Source organism: Odocoileus virginianus, chromosome 4 (genome assembly GCF_023699985.2).
Source record: "Odocoileus virginianus isolate 20LAN1187 ecotype Illinois chromosome 4, Ovbor_1.2, whole genome shotgun sequence".
NCBI classification, from domain to species: Eukaryota; Metazoa; Chordata; class Mammalia; order Artiodactyla; family Cervidae; genus Odocoileus; species Odocoileus virginianus.
This window is the reverse complement of record NC_069677.1, coordinates 36,765,566-36,783,411: the sequence shown is the minus strand read 5'-3', so window position 1 is coordinate 36,783,411 and position 17,846 is coordinate 36,765,566. Positions and strand designations below refer to the sequence as shown.

At 38.9% G+C, this 17,846-nt stretch overlaps 1 protein-coding gene across 5 annotated transcripts in view; it reads right to left on the bottom strand.

Annotated features, from left to right (window-relative positions):
* The window catches only part of PLD1 (phospholipase D1), a 219,010-nt gene that overhangs the window by 122,773 nt on the left and 78,391 nt on the right, over positions 1-17,846 (bottom strand). For all 5 annotated transcript variants that reach the window (XM_070466417.1, XM_070466419.1, XM_070466415.1 and 2 more), the window contains 2 exons: positions 4,314-4,504; positions 3,942-4,069 (listed from right to left, as the gene is read on the bottom strand). In XM_070466417.1, the coding sequence (XP_070322518.1) occupies positions 3,942-4,069; positions 4,314-4,473 (288 nt within the window). In that variant the 5' untranslated portion in view covers positions 4,474-4,504. Of the gene's footprint in view, positions 1-3,941; positions 4,070-4,313; positions 4,505-17,846 lie in introns of those variants that run through there.

The window sequence follows — 17,846 nt, the reverse complement described above, 5'->3', positions numbered from 1 at the left end:
ACTTAACATTTAAAAAATATTTCTTCTTAAAATGCAAATATATCTTGGTGACTAGTGATTCAATCAGAAGCGCTAACAGACCTGAGGGATAAAAGTTTCGATAAAGCAAGAAGTGTCAGAAGATGGAGAGAGATTTATAGAGCACAGGAGATCTTGAATGTGCCCATGGTGTGTGGGGGGTGGGGGAGGGTAATCGACACTGGACCCCCTAGAGGACACTGGCCCCTACTGGGAGATCCAGGCCCCATACGTGTTGACAGGTGTTGGGGCAAGAAACAGTAAATGTCTCCTCCTTTGCTAGTTTATCCAGGCTTTGGTATCAGTAACCCCATGGGTGACCAGGCCTGCTGCCATTCATCATCGATGTTTGGTATATTCTGCAAATTTCTAAAGCATGACCACTCTGTATAACTGCAGTATAAAAAAAAATGAGCCTGAAGAGACTTCCCTGGCGGTCCAGTGGTTAAGACTCTGTGCTTCTAATGCATGGGGTGCAAATTTGGTTCCTGGCCAGGGAACTAAGATCCCACTGCCCTACTGTGTGGCCAAAAAATAAATTAATTTTTAAAAAATGAGCCCAGAATCAATGTAACTTGTGCTCTTAAGTCTAGAATCCAAACATATCACTGGCAAACACTCAAATCTATTTCCTGCTTTGCCTCCAGTTGGGATCCATGACAGCTACTATAGCCAGAAGTCAAAAGGATCCAGTTCTGGGGTCTAATATTATATGCTGCCTTTCACCTTGACCAACATTACAGGCATCATGCTGCATTGTGTTTCAGAAAGAAGGATGCAGGAGAACTCAGAGTGACCAGAAACTCTGCATTTAAGTGAAAAATGCTCAATTTAAGACAAGTCAAATTAATGAGAACAATTATACAATTTATGCAAGCTGCCACATACTCTAGGATTATATTTCCCAATCTAAGAAAACTGAATACTAAAAAACTTTACAAATGTCAAGTTCTATCCCTCACACATAAACCGAGAATTTTGGACAATTCTTAGCAATTCTAAGACAGTGTGGGGCAATGGCAACAGCCTGTCCCATCCTTTTTGAAGAATCTAAAGGTCTGAAATTGCCTGGTGCAGCCTACTAGCTATGAAGCCTAACCAAGCATCACTTTGGTCAGATAATATCTCAGCAGAATTATTGGAATACTTTGGAATTGGAATAGTGTGAGAAGTCGTAATAAAGGGACTGACTGCCCATGAAGGTGTGATAAGAGGAAGGAAATCACAATGTGAGGACAGTAACCTGGGACTCAGGAAGGCACACCTCATTTTGAAGGGACAAGGGTAGGACCAGGCGCTGGAGCAGGAAGGAGAGGACCACTTTAAGAGGCTGCCTTGAGGGGGAGCGTGCCTTGGTCAAGGGATGCATCCAGCCCAGAGTGAACCGAGTCTAGGCTCTTCATGGCCAGAGCCCTGCCAGAGGACAAGGGCAAGGGAGTCTTGAGAGGCAGAGCAAAGGGAGGGAGGAGGAACTGGAGGGACACGTGGGAGGCCTCCTGCGGGGGAGGGTGGGTAGTAGCATCTGTCCTTAGGGGGCTGTCATGAGAGTGAACAGAGAAGTGCCTACCATGAGCTGGCACACAGAAGAGATTCAGTCATAGAAAGGTGTCATTTTTATTTACCTGGAATGACATTCAAAGTACATGGAGTCAGTTCATACTTCTTAGTAAACTAAACACTAAGTATGACAAGGAGGATCCTTAGCTTTTCCTACACAGACTAAGATTTAAAACAAAATGTGAAATTAATTAACTCTTGAGAGTCTCTGGGACTTCAAGGAGATCAAACCAGTCAATCCTAAAGGAAATCAATTTTGCATATTCATTGCAAGGACTGGTGCTGAAGCTGAAACTCCAATACTTAGGCCACCTATCAAAGAACTGACTCATTGGAAAAGACCCTGATGCTGGGAAAGGGTGAAGGCAGGAGGAGAGGGGATGACAGAGGATGAGATGGTTAGATGGCATCACCAATACAATGGACATGAATTTGAGCAAGTTTTGGGAGTTGGTAAAGGACAGTGAAGCCTAGCATGCTGCAGCCCATGAGGTCACAAAGAGTTGGACACAACTGAGTGACTGAACTGAAGTGTGAAATTAATATAATATTGGAAATCAACTATACTTTGAAAATTAGGATCCAAAATAAAAATTTTAATATATATAAAAAAGGAATAGAACTAAACTTATTTTACTAACAGAAAAGTATGAGCAAAGAAAAGTCCTGGTTTGGTGGCTTGAATATTTATCTTCATGAATAATGTGAGGAGACAGGTAGCAATAATAATACACAGAATTATATAGTATATACTTGTATAACATATTATATTCTGGTATTATACAATACCATGTATTATTATTATTATTATTAAATAGCCATTCCTTTCTCCAAGGGATCGTCCCAACCCAGGGATTGAACACAAGTCTCCTGCATTGCAGGTCAATTCTTTACCATCTGAGTCACCAGGGAAGTCCACATTATATAATACCATTTATTATTATTATTAAATCCTCATAACAAACCTTTAAGATATGTACTATTATACCCATTATTCAGACGAGGAAACTCAAACACAAAGATGTTAAGTAACTGGCTGGAGATCACAATACAAAGACAGGAATTAAACCACATAGTTTGGCTCTGTAATCTGTGCATTTAACCTCCACATGTTATCACCTCTCAATGTAAATGCTGGTAGGTGATATAAGGCAAAGGTCATCTAAGAGACATTTCTTGGTAGGTTGTGTTCAGTGGTGTATCAGGGAGATAAGGACCCAACTCAAAGGACGATGCTGAAGGAAAGCTGGACACCGAGGTGGCTGTAAATTAGAGGTTAGGATACGCACAAATAGGTCAGGACAGAAAGTGAAAGTGAAATCATTCAGTTGTGTCTGACTCTTTCTGACCCCATGGACTGTTGCCTGCCAGGCTCCTCCATCCCTGGGATCGTCCAGGCAAGAATACTGGAGTGAGTTGCCATTTCCTTCTCCAGAGGATCTTCCCAACCCGGGGCTCAAACCCAGGTCTCCCACATTGCAAGGAGACTCTTTACCATCTGAGCTACCAGGAAAAGCTCAGGTCAGAGCAACAGGCAAAACCACCAAGATTCAGGCAGCATAGGCCACCCTCTAGAGTCTGCCCCAGGCAGAAAGGTTATTCCCCACTTCCCCAGAGACAGAAATCAATGACAGCCTTATTCTGCCAGTCAGAGCTTAACTGGAAGGGACAAAGGCCACCAGCCTGCAGCAATGTTCTCTATGCTTGACTTAACAAGTGAGCAACCCAGTCAGGAATAGAGCAAACACAACCACCCTAACAGTCTCCTAGTCCAGTCCTCTTTAAGAGGTTCAGGTTTCCTTGTTGAAAACATTCTCCTCCCAATGCCTTTCCAGAGCTTAAAGAGAAAGCATATGAATGAAGCTTAAGGGGTGGTGTAAGGAACAGGCCAGAGTGGCAGAGTACGCGTGGAGAAAGGCACCTACCGAGCAGCCTAAAGGTGTTTTCCTTTTGAGAGTTAGGTAGCATTATTATTTTCTTACTGAACGAGTATTAAGAAAGCTAAACTTCTCCTTGGTTTATAACTGGCATTCTAGGCAGAATAGCAATGCCCCCCAAGTCCACACTGAACAGCAAACTGGGGAGACAGGAAGAGTAGGAGAGGCACTTTGCGATGTATTATACTTATAAACTGTCTTAATTGCCTTAAAAAAAAATTTTTTTTTTTTCCAGAATGGGGGAAGAGGCATATAAGAATAAAGGCTAAATGAGAAGGATGCAAAAATCTGGGGTGATGAGGACTCAGAAGTGATAAACATAAACACAAACTGAAAGTTAAAGACATAGCCAGGAGGAAGGAAAATGAAAGCCAATGTGTTAAGTCATAAATATTGATGAATACAAGTCGAGTCCATATGCGCTCTGACCCTTTTTGTAGATGTGAAGCGCTCCACTTCCAGAACTTGAACTTTTATTGGGCAGCCGGAGAGATATGTCTGTACATTAGGCTCCTTAAATCCTTGAGTCTTATAAACCGCAGAGAAAGGGATATACACTAAAAAATAAAAGAAGTAAATAAAATTGTCATAAGAATACAGTGTTACTAGCATCACTTGCCTGTTACAGGCATCTTTTTTAAGAATCATAATGGGCTACAACAAGAAAACAGCTAATGAAACTCAGCCCAGTGTTGTGACATCAGCAAGGATGATCAATCACTCGCTGGTTATTTCAAATCTGTGTTCTGCCAAACAACCATGATAAACTTTCTCCTCCTCACTCAGATGGTCAGTCTTTACCTTCCTGTATGCTGGGATCACTGGGAGACAGATCGTGGTCCACCTCCTCTCCCTCAAAGTGGAGCTCTCGCGTGTCCAGATTTTCTATCAAATTACTCATGTCAGCAGCGATTTTCTGCAGTGCAGAGGTATTTACTCTTGGCTCATTTTTCAGCGACATGTTGGCTTGAGACAGGGTAAAAGCAAAACAGCTGGGAAAGAAGAAAAGAGTTACCAGACTTACTATTTTGGTCAAATTTTAAAAGAGAATAAAATAATGCTGTTTGCAGTGACGTGGATGGACCGAGAGATTGTCATACTGAGTGAAGTAAGTCAGACAGAAAAAGGCAAATATCATATGACATTGCTTATATGTGGAATCTAAAACAAATGGCACAAATGAACTTATTTACAACAGAAATACAGTCACAGATACAGAAAAACTTATTGTTACCAAGGGAGAAAGGGGGCAGGGAGGGATAAATCGGGAGATTGGGATTGACATATACACCCTATGATACATAAAATAGATAATTAATAACGACCTACTGTATAGCACGGGAACTCTACTCAATACTATAATGACCTATATGGGAACTGAACCTGAAAAAGAGTGGATATAGGTACATGTACAACTGATTCATTTTGCTATACAGCAAAAACTAACATATCATTGTAAATCAACTATACTCCAATAGAAATTTATTTCAAACAAACAAAAAAACCCTAAACCCTGTTTTATTATTTGAATCCAGGCTTACATATAGCATATGGAAACAAGTCAGCTAGCTCTATGTGAGCCCCAATTACCTCAAACAACCTTTAAATTTATTTTCCAGTTTAACATTTAAAGGATTCCTAGCTTGCCATTTAAGTTGGAGTGAGATACTTAATTGTTTACCAAGTAAGAAAACAAGCAAGAAAAAGAAACACCGCATTGAATAAGTGCCAATATTATCTTTCATTTGGGAATCTTTTTTTCAGTGAAAAGGAATTGATTCTTGACTCTAACAAAAACATGAAAAAATAATATCATCAAAATAAGTAACTTTAAATATTTTCCACAGAAAATTAAGGGTATTTTACAATAATTTCAATATACAGATTTATAAAGTATTTTTATGCAGCATAACCTTTCTATCAATACATTTCCCCTATAGGTGATAGAGGGCTTCTACAGGGGCTCAGACAGTAAAGAATTTGCCTGCAATGAAGGAGACCCAGGTTTGATTCCTGGGTCAGGAAGATCCCCTGGAGAAGGAAATGGCAACCCACTCCACTATTCTTGCCTGGAGAATTCCATAGACAGAGAAGCCTCGAGGTCTACAGTCCATGGGTTCGCAAAGAGCCATCCCAAGCAGAGTGTATACTATTTTTTTGAGATATGAGGTTTGGCCATGACTTTACGTGAGTTACAGTGATGTGCATGTCCTGGAAGGTAACCGATTAGTGTACCTTTTCTGAAAGATACCAGAAATGCAAGAATTATACTTCTCTCTTTTTAAGAAAACTGGTTCTATTTCATTCTGACATTTAATAACACAGGTCATTGCACATCAGTACCCAGGGAAGAAGAGTTCATAGAGATTTTAAAAATACTGAGATTTCAGCCGTAAGTGCTGTCGTTGGAGTTGGGTGAAAAATCCATATTGGTTGCAATAATCTCTCCAGACCAGACTAAAAAATAGGAGGGCTTCCATACCAGTAACTCCTCCATCTGTGTGCATTTATTACTGCAAATCACAAACATTTACTGAGTATCCACCACTTACTCATTGTGACATGGAGTGAATATGTAAAGATGAATAAGACTGGTCACCGTCTACTCACTGTGAAATGGAGTGAGCGAATATGTAAAGATGAACAAGGCTGGTTCCTGGGAGGAAGGAGTTTCTAAGGCAGACGAGAGAAATAAGTTACATGGCCTCAAATCCATCCCTGGCCTCCCCCACAGTCTTGGCCTTCCTGAGAATGGCATGTGCTAAGTGGAAGACACTTAGGTGGATTCTCTTCTTCAGGTGCTATTAAGAAGTGTGGGGTGGGGAGCAGGGGAAGGTTTTATAAGAAGAGTCTTGGGCAGACTCGAGGAGCCCTTATTGTTACTCAGCAAGTCTCTAAAGCCTATACTGATATGTTTGGTAGAAAGAGAAATTATATAGAAATACAAAGAAAGGAGTAGAGGAGGGAGGTTCTGATTTGGCCAGATTAATAGACTCAATATGTCTAAGTTCTCCGCTCCTCTGTGTTGTCTGTAAGAAGCCTGGAGCCAACTAGTGGCCCATTGCTAGCAAAATCCAGGACTATCTTTGCCTCTATCACTTCCCTTCAACTTTCCCACTTCTAATTCATGTTATAATAATAGTTGATGTATGCTGATTACTTACCATCACCTGGCTTGGTGATAATCTTTTATATACCTTATCATATTTATCATCAATAATAAATCTATGAAGATTTGTTATTTCCACTTTGAAGAGGACAGGGGTTTGTCATTCTTTCTTTATTGATAAGGAAATACGGAGAAGCATGGAGAGATTGCATAATTTGATGATTACTTTGGACAATCTGTACAAGGTCATATAACCAGTAAGAGATGGAGAAGGAATTTGAAACCAGGTCTCTATGACCCCAAAACTGATGTTATTAACCACAGCCTTTATCTTCTGTATATTTTTTGTGGATATGTAAGTGCCCCTAGAATAGATGGAAGTTTTAGTAAAATCAGTGCCCTTGAACAAGTCCCTTTAGAAGCTGACTCAAATGTAAAGAAAAATAAATGAATTCCTCTTGCATCCTTCAGCCATTTAAATTCAGGACCTTGGTTTCCTTCTCTATAAATTAAAAAGGTTGAGCCATTTCATCTCCAGAATTCCTTTAACAATAAAACCTTAAGTGTAAATAAAAGATGCTATAAATTGTTCAGTCTCCCTTATAATATAATCCATTTAACCCTTCTCCCATCCCAAGAAATTAACTGAAGTAGTTTTTCATATGAATATGAGAAGTCAGTGCCTCTGGACACAATTAAAACATTTAATTCCTTCCCTCTCAATTCTGACACCTATTAAATGCCAACCATGAGCCAGGGTTTGCTTTATTTAAAATACAAGGTAATGAAAAACTTAAGAGGAAATGAAACAAGGAAAAAGGAGTAAGAAATTACATCATATCATTGCTACTTGTGAATCTGTCAAGACTTTAGGTATTTTCCATTGATTAAACAGTCTAATGGGTAACTTAGTTAACTTTCTCAGCACAGCAAAGGAAAATAAGGGTCGCTTCAAATGACTTTCCTTTTGGACAGTGTTAATGTTAAAAGAATAAATGTTAATGTTAAAATGTTAATGTGTTAATGTTGTTAAAAATGCATGTTGAATTAAAGATACAGAGAGAATAAATTACACATTGCAAGCTAATTGGAATAAATAGTACAGAATTACTGGATCAATCTAACAAAACATATCATGTTTCAGGTAAGGAAGACAGAAGGATATAAATCTGTGAAAAACTTAAGAGTGAGAAAAGAAACAGAAAGGAATCCTCTTATCATTTATCCTCAAGTATTTACTGTGCACTCAGCACCATTTTAGCACAGTTATGTTATTTAGTACTCACAATGATCCTAGTGGTACTTACGATTAGTCTGAATAATTTGCATTCAAAACCTTGATTATTTAGTTAAATAATCTATCTAAGCTCATTTCAGTCATGTCAGTGTTGAATTTATAGAACAGATTTGTCTGGCTCTGAAATCTCATGGACTTAGTTATAGAAGTTTGAAATTATTAATTTTATTTTATGGGCTTGAATGTCTAAAAATTAGTCATTTATGTAAGTTGAACTTCTGTAACAATAGATACTTTCTGCTTTAATCACCACCCTTCTAAGGGATCCCATTGGCTCCACTGTCCTTACAATTTTGGAAACAACATAACCTGACACTCTCCTCAACTTCGTCTTAGCCTTTATTTTTATGGCTCGTAATATTTTACAAGGTTCCATGGAAATTCAGCTGACCCAACGGCTTTGTAGGTTTGTTCAGGTTTTTTTGAAGCTCTTACCATTTAATAATGGAAAAAGAACCAAATTATTTGTCCATCACTGCCTTCACTTGAGTGCGTGGTTGCTTTGTGTTGACTTTTTGTCCAACGATTGTACTGCTGGTTTTATTCTTGAATATCAAGCTGCAAGGCCACTGACACTCCTATGTTGTCACATCATAATTTATTATCCCATATTTTCTTTCATCTGAAATAATCTATAATGGCAGGTGAGCAGTTGTCACAGTTACAGCCTATTTTAACCAGTAACAGGATAAAGCCGTCAGTGTGTACACTTGAGATAATGTAATTGATTTGTTACCTCCTTATAAATACACTGCAAGATCATTATCTCTTTTGGTACCAAGTAGAGATGGAACCCACAGAGTGATAACAGCAGCTGTGTTTTATTTCTATTTGTGTCTGTATCTGGGAAGTAAATGGTTTTGCTTTTTTTTCTTCTTCTGGTTTTAAATACTAGAATTAAACATCTTTGCAGGGAACATTTAATTATAATTACCTACACTTATCTAATGGTGAAATCAGAGAAATTTAGAGTTTTCTGATCTTTAATTTTCAACATGATTGGGAAGTAGAACATCAAAGAGAATAGATATTTTCCTTACCAGATTCGTGCATAAATATTGCCTTAGCTAAACTACAAGGATAATAATATTAACTACAACTATTAATGTTAAAATAAATATTAACACTAGCTAATATTGGCTGAATATGTACTATATGCCAGGCACTATAGAAAAAGATTAATTGTATGCCTTCAGTGACTCCTCATAACCTTAGGAACCGAGTCCTATTGCCACTCCCATTTTTAAGATGAGAGGTGGGCAGCTTGTCCTGGGGCACATGGCTGGAAGTCATAGAGTTGGACTTGAACTTGCTTGGTCTGACTCCAAAGTCCAGCTCCTTAACCAGCCAGAAGTGGAACTGGGGAATGGCAGGATGGATGGACACTTGTACTCCTTACTTTGCACACTCTTAGAATAAAACAATGAAAAAAGGCATAGTAATAACAACAACAAAAAACTCAGCTTCTGTTTTGTGAAGATGATGGTGATTTACTTCCTGCTTCTTTCTAATTTAGGAAGTTGTCCCTGTATTTTTTTTTCAATATGTAATGTTTGCTTACCAAGGGAAACAAATGCAATGGATTTCTAAATAAAAAATCACAACAGATGAATATGAAGTGAATTATAATTAGATCATCTAAAACCAAACTGAGTCATGGTAATTTCCTGTCTTCCCATTTTTCATTTTGATGAAATTAATTGGTAGGTCTCCATTAATTGGGGAGGTCCATAACCTCCCTAAAACATATTATACAGCAAAGATTTGTATAAAATGATTTGACACTCCCTGAAATGCAAATATCATAAATGCGTTTTCAAGTACTAAACTCAATCTCTGGTGACACAGTAAGCCTTGGATAAAAATTTTTTGAGTTTAGGTGACTTTGAATAAAGTAAATGGTATTAGCATATTTTACATTCCAGTTTATATATTTTGAGAAAGGAACATTGAAAAAAACCCCGACTCGATGTTTACTTAGATCTTTGAATTTTTTTAAGAACATTGGTTACACAAATATCACTGGAGGGTTTTTTGAACCTTGAACAGATAATTAAATGTCAGTGGTGTAAGGGATAGGTCAGATGACCTAAGTTCATTCTTCCCTTATTATCAGTGTAATCTGGGCAACTCCATAGGTTCTCCTCTGTAAAATGCAAACAAGACAGACTTGCTACTTTCATGGTTCCCAGAGATGGAAGTTTATTTCCCAAACACTATCCTCCTTTTGAGCTTCATATCTAATCTGCTCTTGAAGCCTCTAGGGCCCAGAAATCTCCCACTTAACTCATCCTTCTTCCTCGATTTCATACCAAGAGTTTTCATTTTGATGAAATTAATTGGCAGATCCATACTACATAATCCCCCCTCCCAAACATTTTAGACAGCAAGGATTTGTACAAAATGATTTGATGCTCCCTGAAATGTAAAAATCATAAATGTGTTTTCAAGTACTAAACTCAAATTCCAGTGACATCATAGTAAGCCTTGGATAAATATCTGGACTAACACTGACTGCTTTTCTCCCTTGTGGTATCAAGATTGGAGACGATCGTTCACAGAACAGGAATTGGAAACCATGTTCTCTCTTCTTTTGCCCTAGCTAAAAACAAAAATGAACCTACAATTACAAAAGCAAGTTTTAGCAGGAAAATAATTTCTCAGTTTCCATGATTTTTCCCTAAATCCTTTGACCTCTTTGATGGCCTCTGTTCTCTGCCTCAGGCTTTCTTAGTCATTTCCTTTGACACGTTTTAGGATTAAATATTACCCTCTTTGCAGTGATATCAGCTTTTTCTAGTTCATCTCCGTCATATCTTTGAGTTCAAATAGATATTTCATTTCCAGAGGCAAACACAGGTGTTAAGAGAAACCAATGTATATTTCAAATATGAGTGGATAGGAAAATATTATCTGTTATGTATTGAGCACCTATTCTGAGCCAAGGGCTTCCCTGGTGACTCAGTGATAAAGAACCCATCTGTGAATGCCAAAGACACAGGTTTCATCCCTAGGTTGGGAAGATCCCCTGGGGAAGGAAAAGACAACCCACACTAGTATTCTTGCCTGGGAAATCCCATGGACAGAAGAGTCTGGTGGGCTACAGTCCATGGGGTCACAAAAGAGTGGGATACGACTTAGTGTCTAAATAACAACTCTAAGGCACGCACTAAAGATGCATTACATGAATCACTTATCCTCAAAAAAATCTCATTTAGAATCAAAGACATGGAGCCACAGCAGCTTACTGAGGGTGCAGAGATGTGAAGGGTGGGCTGGCCCCTGGCCTCTGCCACTAGCTCACTAGAGATGCCCATCACCACCACTCTTACCTCTTCTCCTAATGCCACCAGTCACCTTGACTTCCTCCTGGGTAAGGGCAGGGCTTCCACACGGCCTCCATGGTGCAGCCCAGCAGGAGCTATCAGAGATCCAGCGTTCTGGCTCCACCCACCACTGGCTAGACTGACAGAAGGACTGGTTCATTCTGAGGCTTCTGCGGAGGTACAGTACCAGGGGCTGGAACCTGGCTTGCTCAGGATTTGTGCATGTGCGCTGGGGGAGGCAGGGAGAGGGGGCAATGGGGGCATGGGGAACCAAGCCACAGAACCTGGGAGAATGGAAGATGTACTCCTCTCCCTTCTTGCCTGACTGTGCTGAGCACACTGCTGGCAAACAGCCGATGTGGAAACTGTCCTATGCGACCAAGTCACTGGCTGACTTTTGTGAAGCTATGGCCAGCCACGGAATGTACCACCTTTGACACTTCGCTGCCTCCTTCTCTTTCCCTCTCGCTCTTGCTGCTCTCGGGTTCTATTATCCAGGAAACTTGGGTTCAGATAGTGTTAGAACCAGTATGAACCACCGAACCATCTCCTCTCTTGCAGAAATTCATTTTATGCTGAAGTTAAAGGTAATAACAAAAAGTAAACTTGAATGGTTCTTACCATGTGCCGGGCAGTGATACAGGTGTTTTTCATGCACTAATTCAATCTACCCTCACAACAGCCCTATGGAGAGGGTTCTATTCTAATATCCTTTTACAAACAAGGAAACTGAGGACACAGACAGCTTAAGTGACTTGCTGAGGGTCACACAACAACCTGACGGGAGTCAGCTGCCTGGTTTGCGCTATCTTTGCCTTACTAACCTGGACTTTAGTATGCAGTTTCCTCATGTAAAAACTGAAATTAACAAGCAACTCTCTGTATTTAGGACTTCACAGCTAGTACATTATTATAAGGAAAACTCTTCTTTCAGCACCACCAAATGTCAGAGAAAAGAACACATTCTAAGAAACCCCAACCAGGAAATTAAAACCTAGCCCAAACGCAAAGGGTTTTCAGGTGATGATTCTGAGCCAATATCTAAATGAGATTTGTTCCTGCCTCTATAAGTCACAATGCGCCTATCAACATTTGTCTTGAAGAGAAAACGTAAGAGGGGGCCCTCCTGACTCCAAAGTTTGTTAATAAGCTTATTAGATATGATGAGTGAGAGACTTGGTACAGCCAATAAACTGACTTAAATCCAGTAAGGATCCCAAAGGAAACATTCCTTTTTATAAAAAGAAACATAACTAACATTGCTATAAACTGTGGTCAGACTTCTAAAAATAATATCCTTCAATGTTAAATGAATACTCAATTTTTTGTGGTCAAGAATAGAATATGCATGCATTGTGATGTGTCTTCAGGAGAGGAAGCTAACTGCACATAAATTTATAGAAACATACTCCATTCTGGCTGATACATTATGTTAAATGATATTAACATAAACATTTTTCTTACAAGGGAGATTAAGAACACGAATGATTCAGTGGGTGAGCAACAGATGAACAAGATAAATATTTTTCCACGGTAGAGTTAATCTCTATTAAAATCACCTTAAGAAAAAATTTCATGGGCTCAGAACAGTAAACATTTTTTTTAATGAGCACAATGTTGTTTTTGATGACGCATGTTGACCAAAAAACTATAGATATTAACTCAAGAGTTTTCATATAATCATTTCTATTGTTGTTGCTTCGTTTTCTTAAAACTGTTCTGTGCATCTTATGATGGCAGTCCTGTTAACTGAAGAAACTATGTTTTCACATATAGACTTGATCATTAAAATTTTGTCCAGCTGTCTAAAATTCTATGATTCCTTTTTTTACACTTCCCTCCAAAGAATTGGCAAACAACCTCCATTAGTGTGAGGCAGCACAGAAAGCATTTTCACTGATAACCCATGAATTTCACACATGAAAAGAATGAAGCTGGCAAACATGCATGTGTAAACTCCTCTAGACATTCTACAGCACTAATGAGCTCTCAAACTTCTGTCTTGACTAGTGATAAACACAGCAAAATCTCAATTTTTTAATCATCTATATACTTACAAAAATATTTGTTGAGACAGCAGAGTACCATGGAAAGTATGTGATTTTTGAGTCAAATATCTTGAATTCTAATTCTCCTTAGGCTGAAAAACAAGTTATTTATGGTTCTTTGAAGTTTCCATTACCTAATGTGTAAAGTAGAGGTAATACTACTAATGTAAGGAATTATAAGAATTAAATGATGTGAGTAGCTCAGAGCTCAGGCCATAGTAGAAGGTGAAACAATGTTAGTTCCTTCTATGCCCTTAGCTATTCTAAGAGCTACAAGTCTTCTGTCCAAACTCCATGTATCAATACTAGAACTCAGTTCCCTCATTAGTAAAGGAATTAGCAGCCAGAGTTGTATTCTGGGGATGGTCTATTTGTTTCCCACTAAGAACAACATAGAAAATACTACAATTGTCTGAAAACAAAATGGATTAAGCTAAGGCAGGTGCCCATTTCCCACTATAAACATGGAACTGCTGAATAAATTGCAGAGTAATTTTTAAAAATACTTAGTCAAGGATAAAAACAGAGGCAGCAGCACCAAAAACAATAATGAGAAAAGGCTTCCAGTTTCCAACAGGGAAGAAATAAAGTCAGATGGATATACTGGAACTGAGGCTGAAGAGGCCCAAAGGGTTTTGATCATAGATAAAGGGTCTGTGATTACTTTTCTGCCCCCATGTGACTGTAAGGAGACATGATCCTAGGACCATGGGAGGCAGGGACCTAGAGGTGAGCCTCCTACAAAAACGCAAAGCCTCAAAGAGCTGCACAATCTGTTTTTTTATTTTTATTTTTTTGTGTTTGCACAATCTGTTTAAAGAGACTAGAAGAGGCATCCCCAGCAGTTCCGAAAAGGAACTGCGTGAAACTGTGGAAACTACAGAATAAGAAATCTCATATAAAAATTATTCGGGATCACAACTTCTAGCTTTTAGTAATACAGGTGTAGCTCTATTAGGTCAGCCATCCCACGGAAGATGACTCTAAATTCTGGACAAAACGTAAAACATAACTGGCTAAAAACCAACAGAAAGCATGCAGAAACTGGAAAGGGACCAGCATGGGGAAGAAACTGAAGGCGCTATTTCTGTCCAAGGACACACCTAAAGTGTGTGGGATGACTAAAACTCAGAACAAAAATCCATAATTGTACTGGTTCTAAGAACCAGGAAACAGTTTTAATGGCAATTAGAGCAGTTTAAAAGTAAACCGGGAAACTGTGGAAAGGAGTCACACAAAGGGAGCACCAGGTTCTGCTGGGGCCAACCTTTGAACCACGTATGCAACAGGACACTCCAAAGAACTCAGACAGTACTAAATGACTTCAGTAGAGATTTCCGCTACTGCTCACCACAGGAAATACAGAGTGTGAAGTATGACTCCAACCAAGTTAACTGCCTCCTAAAACAAACAAACTCTTTGCAAAGAACACAACTAAATCCAGAGTCTATGATGTATCAATTACAATATCATCTAAACTTATTTGACAAAGAAGAAACAGGAAAATGTGATCCATTCTGAGGAGAAAAGTACATCAATGGAGGCGCATCCTGGGATGCAGTAATTAACTGACAATGATTTTAAGGCAAATATCATAACATGCACTGGGAGGTCAAGGAAAATGTGTTTTTGATGAATGAGCAAGTAGAAAACCTCAGCAAAAAAGAAAGCCCAGTGGATGGGCTTAACATCAAAATGGCAATGACAGAAAGAATCAGTGAACTTGAAGACTGAGTCATCAAAATTATCCAAAGTGAACAACAGACAAAGTGGTAGAAAGAATTCTAAAAAATGAGCAAAGCCTCAGTGACCTATATGATGATACCAAAAGATCTAACAATTATGTAATTTGAGTCCCAGGACGTCAGGCTAGTGAGAAAATGAGACACACACACAAAAGTTTGAAATAATAAAAAAAAAAATTATCAAATTTTGGAAAAGACAGAGAATGGATAGGTAGGTATGGATAGGTATCTTATTTTAAATAAGATATCAATACTATATAGCAGAGAAAATAAATGTATCAGCACAAAGTTTAGTGGAAAAAAAGGCAGCTTACAGTTTGTATTTAGAATTAAAAAACAAGCAAAACAATCCTGTATGTTGTCCATTAACATAAATGTACGTAGAAGTATGATGTGAAAAGCAATCAAGTAAATAACTATATGACAACTTTAGAAGCATGGTTACCTTTCTGGAGAAAGGGTGGGTATCCTCTAACTATGTGAATAATAAGGGGTATGAAGAGGACTTAATATATCAGTAACATTTTCTTTCAATCTGGATGTTATAGGTATATAGGGTTTTTACCCTAAATATTCCTATTTTTAAATACTTCATTTAAAGCAAACAATTGGAAAAAATAGCTGCCAAATGTGACACTTTACTCATATACTTAATTCTATTATAGTTAATGACTTCTGCATTCTTTACAAACAAGTAAAATTCACTCTTCTTCCTAAATTCAGCCAATAGGTGTGACCCACTAATGGGCAAAATGCAAGATATTTTGAAATGCTTCACCCTCTGGAAAGCATATTTGTAGACTTCAACCTGATTCCCCTTAGAGTCAACAGTTATCATCCACAGTTCTTGGTCATGCTTGGGGGTTAATTCAAAAAACAGTAAAAACATGAAGTTAAATAGGCCCCTATGGAACTGAAAGTAAACTTGACCTCTTTTGAGACAACTAAACTAACTCTCAAAACAGGGCCTTCCCATGGCTCTTGTCTATAAAGTTGGGGTGTCCACTACTAATGGTAGTGATGTTCAGGTAAGGGAAAATCAGTCATCAAAACTGAAGTTCTATTTGAGTTTTCTTTTCTGGAGGAGCTATTAAAATTGCTTCAATTAAACTTTTAAAACAAGCTTTAATAAATTCATTTGAAAATTTCCCCTCCTTAGTACTGGGTATCTAAATCAGGAAGGTCCTTCCTTTATTTTAGGAATCCAAGCTTTAAAACACAGTGAAACTCGTTTCACAAATTCTTCTAAAATATCTACGCACAGGTAATAATAAATATTAAAATTATGACCAACAGCCTTTTCCTTCTTTTAACACATTCTTCTAGACTTGATCTCATTTGAACTCCAGAAGCCCAGACAGGAGGCATTAGGGTCATCTCCACAACTGAGGTGAGGGAACTGAGACTCTGGGCCTGGTCTCTCAGCGATAGTGTGCATGGGCCAGGGCTTAAATATGAGTCTCAGTGAAATGACAGAGAACAGATATTTCAGACTGAAGAGAGGTACAGAGGAGCCTTCCTACTAGGGAAACACCTGAGTCCCTGGCCCACTTACCACTCGGATTTAGCTGAGATGCAGCATAGTAGAGTCAAACGAAGACCTGAATTTGAATGTCCATGCCACCACTTATAAGCTGTGTGAACCTATGTGAGTAACTTATCTTCTTTGTGCTTTAATTTCCCATCTATAAAGTGGGGAGAGGAGCAATGCCTGCTGCGTTGGATTGTTGTGAGGATTAAGTCAGTCAACAAGTAGCTCAGGTGGTAAAGAATCTGCCTGCAATGCGGGAGACCTGGGTTTGATCTTCCCTGGGTTGGGGAGATCCCCTGAAAAAGGGAACAGCTACCCACTCCAGTATTCTGACCTGGAGAATTCCATGGACTGTATAGTCCATGGGGTTGCAAAGAGTCGGACACGACTGAGCGACTTTCACTTTTTTCATAAAATACTAAAAATAATATCTGGACCAAATTTGTGCTAGATACTTGCGAGCTGCTATTATTAAAAACTGGCCTTCTTACTTTTTTTACATAAAACAAGGTGAATAATGAAGTCAAGAACTGAGGATACAGTCTTTGGACTGATGAAACCAGTGGATACAAACCCTGGTCAGTGACTTCTAGTACACATGAGAATCAAGTAGTTCTAGTAATTACCATTCTAGTAATGGTAGTCATTTGGCTTCACATCCTTTGATGCACAGAGAAGGAGACAGAAGCTCAAGATCCCACAGAGAAAGCAGAAGCAAGACTAGAGCCGAGGCCTCTTTCATGCTCCACATGTTAGCACAAGTCTGTTTCTGGGCCAGATTCATTCCATATAATGTATCTCTGAACCATGTCCAAATGTGTAAGGAGTGCGACCAGGTGGGCAGGATAAGTTGCTACTGTCTCAACTGCAGGCAGACTGTTCAGTACGTGTGGACTGACTGCCAGCTTCACGGGGAAAGAACTAGTTTGGTCTTTGCTCAAGAAATAGCTGCTCTTAAGTGTGACACTAAGGAACAGAGCTATTCTAATGACACCTAACTCGGCAACACCCCTGAGAAGCACGTGGATTGCATTAATGCTAACAAGAAATGGCAGACTAAGACAGGCTGCCAAACCTCGGTGAATTGGAGAGAGTCGGCATGTGCCAGCCAGACTAGCAAGTCATCTTGCTTTCCAGGCGTGCCTCTTTGTGGGTTTCTCAAGCGACTCAGGATGATATAATTCACTCAACGTGTATTTATGGAGTAACCACAATATGCTGAGCACCATGATGGGTGCTGGGGAAACAAAATGACCTCCCACAATTTACTTCACTGTG